Here is a 17,207-nt window from a genome sequence, read left to right as displayed (position 1 = left end):
AACTCTTTTGAAATTGGATTAAGTCCACATCCTTGATGACATGGTGTAATGTCATGTTGTAGAATCTAGTTATTGATTGGAAAAGGTATATTTTCTGACGTTCAGACATGGTTATTTAAAATACCAATATAACCGGACTGATTTGAGGTGCCATTTTTCGGTACCAAATCTCCAAATGCATTGTATGATAGACATTCCAAAAACAAAACCGTGCCACCTTCAAATCTATTGTGTGGCTGCACTGCTTTATTCTTTTGGCGTTGCCATAAATGCATGGAGTGGATATCAAATGAACCCTAGAATTGAAATCCAGACTTATCTATTCATAACACATTGTAACAAAACTATATAGGTTACTTATAATACTTCAAAACAAATGAGAGAATATTTGATAAGGTCGTTAGAGTAATATTGCCTCTTTTGTGTACCACATATGTATTGATATTAATATTTTTTAACCTGTGATGTAGTGTAGCATCACTAATAATCTTGCCACTCAATTTTTCCGATGATGCTGTTATTTTTACAGGACTTATTGTAGGATTTTCTACGACTACTCGTAATAATCTTCTGCATTCCCTTTGATTCATGGGAGGTTTCCGCCCAGTTCTCTTCAAATTTTTTAAATTTTCGCATATGTACTTGTTTTTAACTAGATTTTACACCGTTTTATATAAAATTTTGAATAACTTTATTAAGTTCGTCGCCGAAATCCCACTCTTATATTAGGTACCAACCTCAGATCGAATTTCAAGTGATAATTCCTTGGTTTTTATCATTTTCCCGAATAATTTCTGAAATTTTGAAATCTCTAAACTTGTGTAGTTTGTGACAAAAGCTAACAACTGCACTTACTTAAACGAAATCCTAAAATAAATGCTAATTAATGTTTTGTGTAAATACTTTTGACGCGAAAAAAATTTGTGTAAATACTTTTGACAACTAAAAAGCATCAGCGCAGTTGCTTATATTTTTGTCAATTGAACAGTTATCTTTCCAATTCTGTTTTTATTAAGTTCTGCATAAATAAAACTAAATGGCAACAAAAAATTTTTTTGCAACTTACGTCCAACAACAACAATAAAAACATGTTTTTATGCAATATGTGCAAAAACTTTCGTTGTGTAAATACTTTTGACTATGGCTGTATATTATATATAAATTATTTTATACTAACCTTTCATTTAATTCTGCAGAATTATTTTTATAAGGCATTATATTAAATTTCTTTTTTAAATTTTAGTACATTATTTCCATATATTATTTCCATATGACACTTTCCATTGGTATACTGTATTTGGGTTGGAGAACGACCTCGTTGATAGGTATTAAAGGTTTATTTGTTGTGATATTTATGATACTTGATATTTTTTAAATCTTATTAAATTAAAAATTTTTAGTGTATAAAATCTATTAAAAAATGTATTTATATATATCGATTGGGTTTTTTAGAGCTCTATTTTGACAAAACACAAAATATCTCTCACATCAATCTTATCCTTTTTATTTTTAAATAAATTTGTTAATAAATCAGTAATTATTTAACAACAAAAATTATTTAAATTACACCTATATTTTCCTTCAATATATTAACACTTTCAGTTTTTGATTTAAGTAAAGGGATGTCTATCTTGTGGATCCGAAATTGAACGTAAATTAATAAAACTTTACTTTATTTATTGTTTAGTAGATTGTTAGTAGATGTGAAATACAATATCATTCAAATTTCTTCTTATCTAGTGCATTTCTAATTATATTACTATATGTATGTTGAAAAATTAATTTATTTTCCTTATAATATTTTCAATATTAGATCACTTAATTTTATTTCAATTATTTTTGTTTATTTTTATATTTTTATTTTAAGATATTTTAAATTTGAACAAATTCAAGTGAAATTGTTAACTTCCGTATATACCAAAATTAGTACAGATTTTAATTAAAAAGTAATTATGGACTTTACATTTATTCTATCACTTTTCATTTAAACAAAAATGAATTGATTAGTTTTCAAAATTTTTTAATCAAAATTAAAGGATATTTTTTTTTAAATTAATTTTTCTCTTAAAATTGATTTAACCGTTCTAAAAATTTTCTTCCAGATTTTCTAACACTCAATCGGAGATTATCTGATTCGAATGAATTTTTAATCTATTTATACCTTTTCTATTATGAAAAATTGTTAGAAATATATTAATATTAATTACTATTATATATAAATTTATTTTATAATGCGAATAATTGAATTTATGCGAATAAATAATTAGAACAGTTTTAGTGGGAAAACAGTTATAATAAAACAATTTGAATTTATTTTTATTATTGTATGAGGATTTGAAGATTTCTATACAAATATTTGTTTTCATAATACAGAGAAAAATTTAAATATAGTATTCCCATTGTTACTTACTACATACAATAAGATATATGAAATTGTACTACAGGAACTGAAAATAATTTTGAACTATATTATTCATAAATTTCATTCACAGATTAATATTATTAATAAATAAAAAATGTTCAATTATAAAGCTATAATAACAGCATATTATAGTTTTATTTTTTGTAAACTAATTTAAAATTGAATAAAATGAAATATACTTTATGTAAAAATAGTAAAGTAGAAAACATATAATAAAAATAGTACAGTTAAAATAGACAAAAGTCTAAATAGATAAGCAAAAATAGAAAAAAAAATATATATAAAATTCATTACATTTAATATCAATTGTTCTGAACTATTCTAGGGAGATATAAGCTTGAATAATATTCCTTATATAAGCCATTAAACAGTAATACTTCATTATTAAGTTTTCATTAAGAGAAAAGCAATAGACTGCGTCAAAGGTCAAATTTGTTGTATTTAGGATTGAGGGGAATATGTTATATATATTGTGCCACATATAGTATTAGTACTATATAAATTTATATATTTTAAAAATCAAAACATTAATATACTCGTATGCTGTGCTTTTAATATTTAATGTTCATCGAAATTAATAATTGGATATACAACACAAATACATATATAAAATAAATCTATATAACGAATATTTACAATAAACAACAAATAATTTTTAAAATATTAACTATATTAGTGACAATGCTTTTGAGAATTAATACAGCATGCCTTGTCCACGGTAGAATTCATCACTGCGCACCAAAGCTTCATAGTGAGTAACTCGAACCTCTCTCCCGCCATACGGTATATACAAGCATCTGTGAGAACACTGTATTCTACCTGGTGTAAGACTCCCACAATAATGAGCTCTACCAACATATAAAGGTTCTCCATTCATAGTACGACCTGCTTCAACTGCACCGGGCGGTACATTGCCATCACCAGATGATACCCAATGATATCTATCGCCCACTAATATTTCATAATTTGATTTGGTAATCTCTTGTCCAGCGTGTGATATATAAGCACAACCACGATTTGGTACACCTTTTCCGGGTAGCATTTCACCACAATGGAATGCACGACAAACTAATAATGTTGATAAATCTGTATCATGACCAGCGTGCACTGCATTGGGAGGTGTATAATTGTAACTAGCTGCAACCCAGAGATCATGAGTTCTAATTGGTGTTGGCGGTGCAACTTGTGCAGGCGTAAAAGTTGGTGGTGGCACATATGAATTTGGTGGTGCAACTTCTGCTGGTGTATAACCAGGTTTTGGTGGTAAGTATGGATCATAAGGTGTGGCTGGTTTAAATTCTGCTGTTGTATAGCCGGGTTTTGATGGTAAATATGGATCATATGATGTAGCTCCTGCAACATTCGCTGGTGTGAAAACAGGTGTTGGTGGTGGTGGTGGTAGTACAGATGGTGCAATAGGTGCATATGGTGGTGGTGGGTCATATGCTGGCACTGGAACAAATGGTACTGATGGCTTTGATTCTAACATGGGTGGATACGGATATGGTTTACTTTCTAATAGTTCAATAAGTGGTGGATTTGCTTTTTCAATTATTGGTTCTGGTGGTGGTGGTGTAGGTAGTGACCAACCTATAGATTTTGTTTCTTCAACTAATATTTCATATGAATTAAGACGTCTTTCTGCTCCACCAAATGGTATGAACAATGCACGATGTACAGAAGAGATCTTACCAACTGTGAGACTGCCTTCATACCAACCGCGTCCAACATAAATCGGTTGTTCTAATGAAGTTTTACCACAAAGCACTGCATTTTCTGGTATCACATGGTCATAACAATGACGCCATGCAAGATTAGTGCCGCATAATATTTCAAAATGATCTTTTGGTACTTCTTCACCTCTCCATGAGACAAATGCTATATGCTTTGATGGCATAACTTTAGCCACTAACATGTCTCCATTGTGAAAAGAGCGACCCACGTAAATAATTGCACCATCAGTGTCGTTGCCACCAGGAACAGCATCCTGAGGAATGCTTGAATATGCAGATGAATGCACCCATTTGTATTCTAAATTAAATAAAAATATTTATTATTGTTGCCTATAATTTATTAAAGTTATTTCTGTTAATAAGTAAGTTTAATTAGTAAATTAGTAATGATTAAGTTGATTAGTAAAAAAATTTTATTTATTTTAAAAAATTTATTTTTATTAATTTCATTATATTTTGATCATTTTGGGTATTAAAGAAAATCTTCATTACATACATTTGCGTTTATTAAAAGTAATATTAATTTATTGTTTGCATAAGTATTCATAAGAATCTACACGAATTTCGCGTCCTCCATAAGGTATGTATAGGCAACGTTGGCTTACAGACACAACTCCAGGTGTAATGCTGCCGTGATGATGACCACGTCCAACATACAATGGTTCACCGCTACGAGAGCGACCAGTGGATACGGCATTAGGTGGAATTGAGTGACCATATGATTTTACCCATGTATAGCCATAACCACAGAGAACCTCAAAGTGTTGTTTATTTACTTCGTATCCACGATAACAAATGTATGCACATCCTTTGCTGGGAATAATTTTAGCTGGTAGCATCTCACCTTCATGCATTGCCCGACCAACATAGATAGTGGCACGATCTGTATCATGTCCAGCAATTACAGCACCTGGTGGTGTGTAGTTTGGTGTAGAAGCTACCCAATTTTCACGACTCTGCTGTACCAACACTTCATAAGTACTCAAGCGAACTTCTTGACCACCAAATGGTATATATAAACAACCATGAGATGGATGAATTTTGCCGACAGTCAAGCTGTTGGCGTGATGTCCTCTGCCAACATAAAGTGGTTCTCCAGTACTTGTGTTACCTGTACGTACAGCGTTTTGAGGTACACTACCACCAAAACAGGGCACCCAACCGTAACCCTCACCAACAAGTATCTCATAATGGGATTTTGTGATTTCTCTACCGCCCCAGGCTACATATGCAGTACCTTTGCTTGGTATAACTTTAGCTGGTAAATTATCACCTTCATGATAGGAGCGACCAACATAAATTGGGGAGCCATCGCAATCATGTCCACCGATAACAGCAAACGGTGGCAATTGTGCATAAGGTGAAGAGTGTACCCAAGTATTGGCTGCAAATAGAGTGAAAAGAAAATATTATATATAAATTTGTATGGATTATATGCGAAATTATTTTATATATATATGTATGTATATAGGTAAGTAACTAAAGGTAACATACACAAAGTATTTTAGTAAAATTAAATGATTGCGAAATAAATTACAGTAGAATTTGAAATGGCATGATCTTATCGTTCTTATCAGAAAAATGCCGATAATTCCATAATATTATTTATCAAACACAAACAGGTTTTTAAAACAATAAATTAAATTTTGTTTTATGGGTGTTAGAAAAATGATGGGCAACGCCACATAATGAATGTTTTGATAATTTTTATGGACATATTTGATAAGATACATATTATATTTTTGACAAAAACAAGTTGATATTTGTGCATTTTGTGCACATCTATTTTATTTCTAATACATTCCATAACCTTAAAATAAATAATTGCTCAGAATGTCTAATCATTTCACCAGAAAAAATATATAAGAATCAAATAAAAATGATGAAAGATAGGTGCAATTCCTGGTGACGTTTACTATTGACTGTTTCCAATGAACTTTTGAAATGGTCGTAGAATTGAATTTTAAAGAATCGACTGATTTTATAGTGGTTATAGTGCCAAATATATAGTCTTTAATGGTTCATCGACATTTATTTAGATAGAAAGAATCAGAATAGTTTTTTTATTATATGTTAAAGCACATATGAAAAAAACTTCATAAAATGAATATTAAAAAATTCTGATTATTAAAATAATAATACTATTTGAATTTCTACATATTGTCATGTGTAGTATATAGTATATGCAATATATGTAATAACTATTAATATATATCATCACACAAATTTTTACACTATTTAATATTATTTTTTCTGTCTGCTTTTATTACTTTTAAAATTACTAATAACTAAATGACTAATCTGAATAAATATAGATTGGGTTAATTAAATAGAATGGATTATCAGAAAAGGTTATCTCAAGAAATAAGGCTTCGTTAAAGCCTTTCGAAATAAGCTGCCAATAGATCACTTGTAATACCAAGAAAATTTATGTGACTAACTATTTAATTACTCATTTATAATAAATTTTACATAAACCTTCTATGTTGGATCTAGCAATCAATTGCTTGAATTAATTAATCTTTTATACTATCAATATATAGGATAGGTGGTTAAAGCAATGAGTAGCAAGAGATAATAGTATTCTGGAGAGCCGTATACAGTGACAGAGAAGGTAAAGAAAAAGTGAAAAATACATCGTTTTATAAAAATATTTGTATTGTTATAAAAAAAAAATTTTAAAATAAGTGTCCACGTCTTGACACTTTCTGTTGCTTTAAATGACAATAAAACATTGTTTATTAAGTATTCCAGTGACTGTAGAAAGATTGATACTTTGGTTCTGCGTATAGACTCTATTAGATTAGTAGCGATGCCAAAAAGAGACTAAGAAATTGGTGTAATGATCATAAATTCTGAAACGTTATAAGTGTATATGGTCATTCATATTCTTTTACAAAAACTATCTTTGATGGTTTTAAGTAGGTGTCAATATTAGAACCGTATAGTCTAATTTTAATAACAGAAATGCTTCAAGCATAGTTTATTTTAAATATGAATTAACAATATTGTTCAGTGTCCAAAAACTCTATCTTCGGAGTGGGAATCAAGAATTCCTAAACAAAAAACTTTCAGACTTTCGTCCGATAGCATGCATTCTGTTGCTTATAGTACTATAAAAAATCTATTATTCTATTTATTTAAATAGATATATATTTATATATACATTAAACCATATTTGTTAGTTACTTTGAATAATTGTCCTTAGACCTAAATGGCAAAACTTATAAGGCACAATAACTGTCACATCTGCTAGATTAAATCGAAAAGCAACTCCAACTTTATGCTCACGCGGGGGAACCACGCCCCATAATGTTAAACGTTATATTAATGTTTCGCTCGTAATTAAAGCTTTTATGGTTTCATATTCAACGAAAAAATTATATGATTAAAGAGGAGAATACAGAAGACAATGACATCGCATAAGTATGTTAATATCAACTGAAAAATGTTTATATTATGATAAATTAGTAAATATTTATTGCGCTATTATTATGAGTAATATACAATATATGATAATAATATAGATAATAAGTAAGTATGAATCGATGACTCATATAATAAAATTGAACTATTATCATACTATATATATATACTTTTTAACAAGTTCTACTAAATACTTTGGAAAGAAGTGTTTTGATTATATTTATGTATTTTCTGAAAACTATTTTAAAGTACATGAAATAATAAATAACTCCATGTGTATGTGTGTGTTCAAGATTAATAAATACGTATATATATATAACACAAATCGCACAATTATAAAAGAACCCCTTATCGGAAATTACCATTATATTTTATTAGGCCAGTTTGTACCGAAGTGGTAATACCTAAAATATTGCAGAATACTTTTTATTATGAAATAATGCTTCTTTTTCGTTACTTAAAACATTTTACTTTAAACTAAATTTAATTTGCAATTTTTTAGGTCCACCGGTAAGATCCTGTCTACACCTCGGCGAACAACTCTAATATCCAAAATTTAAAACTTTTACAAAATAAATTTTATTTCACATAAAATCACTGTTCTAAATCATCCACTATTTTTTTTTTAGTTGCACTATTAATACACAAAATACTTTCTCCGTTACGTTTAATACGAGAACTCTTAGAAATGGTCTTTTAAAATATATATAAGCATAATTCTTACCCATAGTTAATTTGTTTGTTATCACAAGCTTTTTTCGTACAAATGAAATTAATCAAAATAATATATTGTTAAGAAATTTTTTTAAATTATCGAACTAAATATTTTTATTTTATAATTAGCACGTCGTGGTCGATGGTATTTAATATACTGAGTTAATTATGAACAAAAACATTATATTTCAGTAAATAAAAGTTTACGATGTTTCATCGACTATTATTTTTATCAATTCCATGTGTAATCTATTATTATTATTGGTTGAGCCGCACATGTGGAGTGTATGAAGAAGTGCTCTCTCACAGAATTTTGATAATGAAATTAAGCTCTTTAAAGTAGTATTCAACATATAGAAAACTTTGAAAACGAGCAAAAAAAGTACATTTATAAATACTTTATTTAATATTAATAACAGTCGTGTATGTATATATGTATGGAGTTCTGCACTTTTGTTTATTGTTCATTATATCAAATTACTTGTAATTCCCCTACAAGTATTATTAGATACACTTTCACTTATGCATTCTAGATGCAATCTGTATTTGCAAAAGATAAGTGTTCATATATGCGAAAGCTCTGCGTAAATTATATGTATTTGTTTCAGATAATTTTATCTAATTATTTTAAAGTCTAATTATGTGTTATTTTTTAAAAAGCTTTTTTCTTATTCAGACTTGTTTAAGTATAGCAGAAAAGAAGATCAAATTTTATTCAAATTAATATTGCATCTCTGTATTAATCATGAAACTCTAAAACTATTTTTTATAAGACTTTCTTAACGAATAATTGCATGTAACTAACTTAATCTAACCAAATCGGATGAACCTTCGTGTACTCTTTATTTTTTTAACTATGTAAATGATATTAGACTTCTTAGCTATTATATTAATTGTATCTTATAATTGTATAAGTCATATATATATAATCCTATAACTATATAATGTTTCTGCTTGTTATATATAGGAGTTATATGTTTAGTAGGATTCTTTATTTAATTTTGGTTATTTTTTGACTTTATATATAGACAAGACCTTCGTTATATTTCAATGTCAGTGGGCACAGACTACTAGGAATAAAAAATCACATATTTCTTTTTTTTTCATATTATACATAAAAGATTAATGTTATATTCTAATCTATAATAATAAAATATATTCTATATTTCATACATATATTCTATACGCTATAATAATATATATAATAACCTCCAGCAAATACGCCCTATATACATATTTAATACTGCGAACTTTTTATTTAAAGATATACGATGTATGTATTAAGATGTGGAATATCACAGATTGGTTTAAAATATTTGATGATATATAAAACTGTAACATATTGATTGATTCGAATTTTTTCTTGTGGAATACAATACACTACTCCAACCTAATACAATTTTAAAATTTCTAAAATTTTCTAAAATTATTTTTTTTAATATTCAATCCTCTTTTTCGGCAATAACTTTTCATTCAAGTTAACTATTTTTATCGGAATTTATCTTTAAAACAAATAATAGACGTAAGATGAAAATGTGAAATGGAGGAACAACGTGGTGATCTTTATAAAAATCACCCTGCTTTTTTATCTAAATCAGTGATGATTTGTAATTTCATCTTTGAAATAGACCAATTAAGCAGTGATATATGTATATAAATATTTTGAATGCCCCAATTAAACTGCAATCAACTTCAAAGTGCTATAACTTTCGAACTGGTAGCAACACACAACACAGTGTTTATACTTTGTTTTATGGATCAGATCCATAAAAAAGATTTAAAAATCTTTAATAGCATTTGCGTTTCTGTTTGTTGCAAACTATTGTTTATTTTTTCTTTTTATTACTCTCAGTTAATTCATAATTTAGTTTTAAATTGATTAAAATTTAATTTATTTAATTTAAAGTTTAAAAAACCACAAATAATAGTTAATAGAATAGTTATATCTATAACAGTTACATACATACATAGTAATAAATATTTCGGAGAATTAGAACGATTTTCTACTGCAATTGTGATGTCAATATCTATCTCTCTTTAATCCACAACTGACAAAATAACTCGGCCTATTAGACCGATATAGTCCTAATAGTCCTATTAGGTTATTTATAATCAAAGCTACCAGCGCAACACCAACGACCGTACTAAACTCCCACAGTTCAGCATTATAATACGAACATATATATGTAGTTATGTTCATGCCTTTTTATAGCACCTTAATTTATGGCATACAATTAAGGTCTAAAGGTGGATCTAGTGGGAGCATTATCATTCATTCTTAAGCCATGACCAAGCCAGTAAAACTGCTAAATTTTATCTTATATAGTTTATCAATTCGAAACTCGTTATTAAGGAGTACATAACCATTAATCTCCTATAAATTTTTCTCTTCAATGCGTCCTTATCATACAACTCTCGTGCACCATACAGCAGGACATGCATGATAAGAGACTTGTACAATTCCCTACTTAACCCGAAGTCTGATATGTACGCAAGAGTGAATCTCTAATTTAATACTTTAGCCTAACGTCATCTTACATAATTAATCTGATTTCCAAATAAAGAAAGCCTTTCAAGAATTCAAACTTATAGTTGTTATTAGGGAGTGGATCCAAAGACGCTCAAGAGATTTATTTGTTGATGGAGAGAGAAAGTACAATGTTATATTCATATTTACCTCCATATCCATTTGCTTCGCATAATTTTCTAAGTTGGAAAAAGTTACATTGAGGGTGTGAGTGTTTGGACCAATAACATCACTTTACTTAATAAACCAAGAAATATTTCGAAAGAATATTTTCGATCAGTCATGTTGAATATTTGACAATATACGAAATAGCTGTAAAGTTTGCCTCTTAATATCAATTGATTAAGATTTTATTTTTAGATTTTAAATTTTTTCACATATATATATTTTTTCTCTTCCCTTTAGATCTATAAGACATAAACATTTTTTTATAAAATAATAAATTAATTTTATTAACTCTGATGTGTTATATCTACTTTCTTTTTAATATGCAAATATGTCTTTAGATAAATTAAAAACTTACAGATACGTTTAAGGGTTACACTCATATAGTCTTGTAAGAAATATTAGTAAGTAATTAAAATTAATTATATTAACTTAATTTAAGTTGAAGAGCAGATTTCAATTAAGAATAAAATATGAATATGAAATTATTGTGTCAACATTTTTAAATTTATTTTTTTATTTAATGTGTTTTTTTGTGCAAATATGTATATGCAATTTAAATATATATAAATACTGAAAGCTCTAGATAGCAAACAAGTGTTAGTAAATAAAAATAAAATTAACAAATCCATAAGTAAATAAAGTTTTTGTTATTCGTTTGTTAGAGTTTTACACCTGAAAATCGATTTTTATCTTATCAAACCGTTTTGATAAATACCTAAATGAGTCAAGTGCTTCTTAACTATTATGTCAAAGTATTTGGTACTTTTTTTATAATCACTAAGCGCCATATACATATGTATATGTATGTTTATAGATATCTTAAGTACGGCTATATATAAATACTGTTCAATATTTTAATGTTTATGCGAATGAGTGGAGAGTACCAGGTAATGACTCATTCCCAGTCTTGAGAAACAGAAAAGCTGTTATCATACTATGAATTTATCAACTTTATTTATTAACAACAAAACACATATTATCTTTTTTTAAAGCATTTGTTTTTTTTTTAATTAAAATAAATATTTTATAAAACAGTGCTTTCTTTTATAAAAAAAATATATATTAATCTTTGTATGAAAGTGCAGTGAATTCAAGTTGACACACTTGAAAATACATTGACAAATCCTATATGACAAATGTATGAGTATCTATTTATAAATTTTAATTTCTTTTTTAAGTAATGGTAAAAGCTTGAAAAAAAAAGATAAACTAATAATTGCAAAAGTTCCTAGAATTAAGAAACAGGTGCTGGAATGATAAAGTGCATTGTATTTCGGTACATTCTTAGGGCGACTAAAATTGCAAAGTTCTTCCAGAGATAACTTGTAATCATGATAAAATCCACACAAAATAAAAAAAAATTACCCATGTATATTATTAATCAAAGAACAAATGCAAAGTGAAGTAAAGAATGTATAAGAGCTAGTCCATATTCAATTTAAACCATAGGGGTATTCACGATCCCATGTATACCCATGCATATTACCCATGCATATTATTAAAGAACAAATGCAAAGTGAAGTATGGTAAAGAGTGTATAAGAGCTTTTTCATATTTAATTTAAACCATAGGGGTATTCACGATTTGGGTAAACGAGTAACATACTATAATAGTAGTGCAAAGCGCCAATAGCAAACCGTATTTTGAGTACAAGTATTTTACTGTTGGCACTTGATTAGTAAATCTGGATTCAATTTAGATTTACTCGCGATCTGTCAAATTTTGTGCCCCAATCGGGTATTTTTAGAGTAAAATAATATTTTTGTATATGTATTAGTAGTAAATACATATAATGAATCAACTCACATTTTATTTGTCGTCATATAAAATACCAGTTAATTTCAGGGTAATTTTGCTACTCTGGCAAAATATCTAGTGTTATACATTAATCTCAATAGTTATACATTAATCTCAAGAGGGTTAAACAAATTTACTAATCGAAAATGAAAATTGCACTAAAAGTGCAATTCACGGATATTGATATTTTTATTATATGTTATGACTCAATGTATTAATAAGTAAAAGTTTCAGTGCCAAAAATTCAGTTTTTGAACTTTCAGTCGTTGTTGGTTTTGTGGTTGGTGTTGGATGTCTATATATAAATTATCTGTCGTTTTATTATAATAATATATAATATAAACCACGCATTAGTTTAATATGAAATGTGTGACTTTATGGAAAGCCACTTAAATTTTTTTCTTCTTAGTATTAATATTTTTTATTCTTATTCATATTTATATTTTTATATTTTATACTTTGTCAAAGCATCTGTACTTTTTACATATATAATTTTAATGTATTTATATTTTTTAGTTTAATATTGTAATATAATTGCCTTGTCCTTCTTTTTTTTACCCTTAGGATGTAGGGTCTTAGCTTGTCTTTTTGTTTAAGTTCAGATTTAACAGTATTTTATCTCATTTGTAATAGTTTATCTTACCTGTTCTTTTTTTAATTCATCTGCAAAAATTGCTTTACTTCGTGACCGTCCCTTTGATCTTCTCATTATAAAGTCGTACTTGTGGAAACCATATTGTTGTGACTTTGAACCGATATGTATGATTTTTCTGCTATCTTATTTTATCCAACATCATCATTCCGCTATTCCCTGCAGTATAAACCTTTTTGACATATCTATATGTCTATGTGTCATATCTATATATCATTACATTATCAGATGCTACGTATAATGTAAAACTAGATTATGACTTTTTTAACGAGGTATTACGCAAACAATGCGACTATGCAATCAACTAAAATTATCCCGACGATATTGTGGATAGCCGTCTAAAGAGCACCGCTTTGACATTTCGTGGAGAAGCTGGTAAGAACACTAAACTCAAATAATGTAAAATTATATGTTATATATACTGTACCACTTGATTATACCTTTTTTTAACAAGATGTAAAGCAATCAATGCGAGACTTCAACCTACTAAAATCAACCCAGTGAAATCAAGAAACAGTCCATAACACGAATTTCAAATATCTGTTTTATATGGTCATTGTTCGCCTGTTTTTCATCTGTGATGGTTGCTGTTTTTGTACTTTTAGCTGCTCTTATTAGACTCGCAAATTCCCTAGTTGCTATTACCTGTTTACGCGAATTGGTAGTTTGGGCAATAAAGACTACCTGTCAGTTGCAAACGGTGGATGCATTCTAAAAAGCATCCGTGGCCACCAAATAACTAAGTTCATTAAAATTAACTATGTGTCCTTGTTACCTATATTTCAATATTGGGAATGATTGCATGGTTTCAGCGTCCCTAGAATAATTACTCCTAGCTTTACTATTCTTTATTCTATAATTACTCCCAGCTTTATTCTATAAGTGAATATAAACGATTGGTAGATTTCTGAACTGTAGCCGGTGTAATGTTTTGCCGTTTTGCCACCGACTATATAGCAGCAGCGTAAATTATAAAAGAAGTCATAAGACGTCTAAAGTACTTCAAGAACCACCAATGTTATACTTAGATACATACAGCGTTATCATACATTAGAATTGTTAGTCTGATTGTTTGTTTTTATATTTTGAGTTTTAACTTTTGAAGTATTTTCAATATTCATAAACTTTTGAGTCTTATACATAATTGAAAATATGTAATTAAATATTTGAGCTACTAAAAGTATTGAAAAGTTAACATCAAGTTTTCAATTAAAAGAAAATACTATAACACTTTATTACTGTAAGCACATAATTAGTTATAAGACATAGTTCGGTACTAGCTCGATAAAAACTTCGTTACTAGGTACTACCTTACCAGTGACAATAGCTGTGACAACACTCCTTTTTCGTAAGGTTAAACGAAGTGTTTATATTAGTGTTTATATAGTATCCACCATATAAGGGGAATTTTAAGCTTCAAAACTCTTGTTCATACCCAAAAACAAAAACGGTTCATACATTATACACAATATATAAAGCTTTTCTTAATTCAATATTTTCGTATTAATTTTGATTGATTCTTAAAAAGTCTCCCATTAATAAATTTCTATACAGGCATATAATCATTATATAGACAACTATTATCTGATTTGAAATATTTTGGAATCTCATTTCTCTGATGATCACTGACGACTAAATGCGGTTTAAAAGTTTTGTGATAGAGTTTAAGTGTTCTCAAACTATGCAAAACAAATAGACTTTCTCAGGAACAATTAAAAAATTCAGATTTAGCACCAATAAATCACCTGACGAAAGCTTAAATATATATTTATTGGAAATTCTATTGCCTCTATCAAACTCAACAGATCTTGAAATCAATGAAATTTGAATAAGAAGTTCTCTGTACATAAATGAAATTTACTACATAATCAAACTCATACTCAAACTTATGATCAATAGATACTGCTCAATATATATAATAATTTTTGACCTAGTTTTTAACTGTTGAAAAACTGAGAAGAATTGGAATAAAAATTTTTATATTTAAAAGTAAACGATTCAAGCATTGACCACCCTGTATAAATTTAAATTTTTGTTTATAATAGTATCGATATTTCTTTATCGAATATCGTACACTTATTATCTAGTGTCTAGATATATGGGTGTAAGTAGAAGATAAGAAAAGTCAAACAGCTTTTCAAAATTAGAATAAAAGAAATTGAGTTACTTACTGTAGTACACTGCTGAAGTTTAAATATAATTGGATACATTTTAATATATTACATATATATAGTATATATACATAAAACATTTGATATATTTAAAATAAACTATTTTAATAAAAAAAGCTTATCATGATAATATTTAAGTAACTGCATAAATATTAATAGTTTTTTAATGCAAATATTCTAATAACTTCTTTATCAACATAAATAAAAGATTTATAATAGCTAAGAAGTGATTTGTTAATAATATTAATAATAGTAAAATATATTAAATTTAATTTGTTTAGATATCATATGGGAAAATACTATAAAAGAATTATATATAATTATTAATGTAGTATATTTATTCACAAAAATGTATTTGAAGTCACCGAATCCATATCGATAGTCACGCCAATGTGAGAAAAAGTTAGACGGGTGTTAAGAATGTAGACTAGAATATGGTAAGGTTAGCCATATGAAAACTTTGGATTGCTGTTTAGTTCCCATTACGTCGTTGTTAGGTCGGTTTTTGCAGTTGATGTGTGCAGTCTATTATATTATCCACTTCTGTGTTGATTTAGTAGATTCTGTGTGTGTATAGTTCCAATCCTGTGTGGATAGTTTAGATTGGTCGCATAAGCATCTATAATGAACAGTGAGTTGGATATGCAAAAATTGAACCAGCTAGCGTATCACTCTTCGATAAGTTGGACATCAGACATACATAGATTTTAACCCAACTATTTAGGGATTCTATAGAAATTTAGCCGTAAATGCGGTGGGTGAGTTGTCGGCATTCAGTAAATATTTATATTGATAATAACTTTTTCTTTTACTTAAACGAGAGCTTGTTTTCGTTGAGGTGATTTCTTTAAGGAAAATTTAAGCGAAATTTTAATATTACAAAAGTATTATAAAATGAAAGTTAAATTCGGATAACAATTCTTAGAGGATATACCTGAATCAGTTAAGTAATTAAGCATTATTATTATTTTTATTCATATTCATGCATTATATTAATTCATAAGAAATATATTATATATTAATATATTACGGATTATACTTAAGAAATATTTACTTGAATATGTCATACACTGCAATGTTTATCGAATTTTGTTACATCTATTTGGAATTCATTCTGCTATCAATTTTTTTCATTTCAGACATCGTATCCTTTTTCTATTAATTATGCAGACCTGCAATGTTTCAATATAATTAGTGATTTTTATAGTATTTTTGGCGCTAATTTCTTTGGTTTCTTTCGTTATAGTTTGGTCAAAATTTCAATTAAAATCAGTTCTTCGAAGAATATACTATCACATCTGACCGCTCTTCGATTTTGTGAACAAGGCTTCCTTTAAGTACTTTACTATAAAATAAGGTGATAAAAATATGTCACGGACCTCACAAGTCAAGATTAAAATCAAACGTTTCGTTTTGGTATTTCCGTAGTGTGAAGGGAAACGAAAAATCATAGTGATTATTGTTATATTTTTTTATTTAACATGCATGGTTTCTCATTAAGAAACGAAAAGGACATATCTTGTCTTAATATCTAGTTAGTAATTCACCCTCTTCTGCATGCTTCTACTTCACCGATATCTTCTCCATTAGATATTTT

General features: G+C 28.0%; 1 protein-coding gene across 3 annotated transcripts; it reads right to left on the bottom strand.

Annotated features, from left to right (window-relative positions):
* Nucleotides 1-2,996: 2,996 nt before the first annotated feature.
* Nucleotides 2,997-8,340, bottom strand: LOC119679635. Of its 3 annotated transcripts, XM_038092098.1 has the most exons (3): nt 8,306-8,338; nt 7,944-7,985; nt 4,598-5,539 (listed from the first exon to the last, which is right to left on the bottom strand). In XM_038092098.1, the coding sequence occupies exons 1-3, from the start codon at nt 8,307-8,309 to the stop codon at nt 4,680-4,682; spliced, it is 906 nt and encodes a 301-aa protein (XP_037948026.1). In that variant the 5' UTR covers nt 8,310-8,338; the 3' UTR covers nt 4,598-4,679. The 3 variants fall into 3 exon arrangements, with proteins under 3 accessions (XP_037948025.1, XP_037948026.1, XP_037948028.1); XM_038092097.1 differs by lacking the exons at nt 4,598-5,539; nt 7,944-7,985 and adding an exon at nt 2,997-4,453 and having other exon boundaries at nt 8,306-8,340; XM_038092100.1 differs by lacking the exon at nt 7,944-7,985 and having other exon boundaries at nt 8,306-8,340.
* Nucleotides 8,341-17,207: the final 8,867 nt, after the last annotated feature.

Source organism: Teleopsis dalmanni, chromosome 2 (assembly GCF_002237135.1).
Source record: "Teleopsis dalmanni isolate 2A chromosome 2, ASM223713v2, whole genome shotgun sequence".
NCBI lineage: Eukaryota > Metazoa > Arthropoda > Insecta > Diptera > Diopsidae > Teleopsis > Teleopsis dalmanni.
The sequence above is the reverse complement of the archived record's forward strand: the minus strand, read 5'-3'. Positions and strand labels throughout refer to the sequence as shown.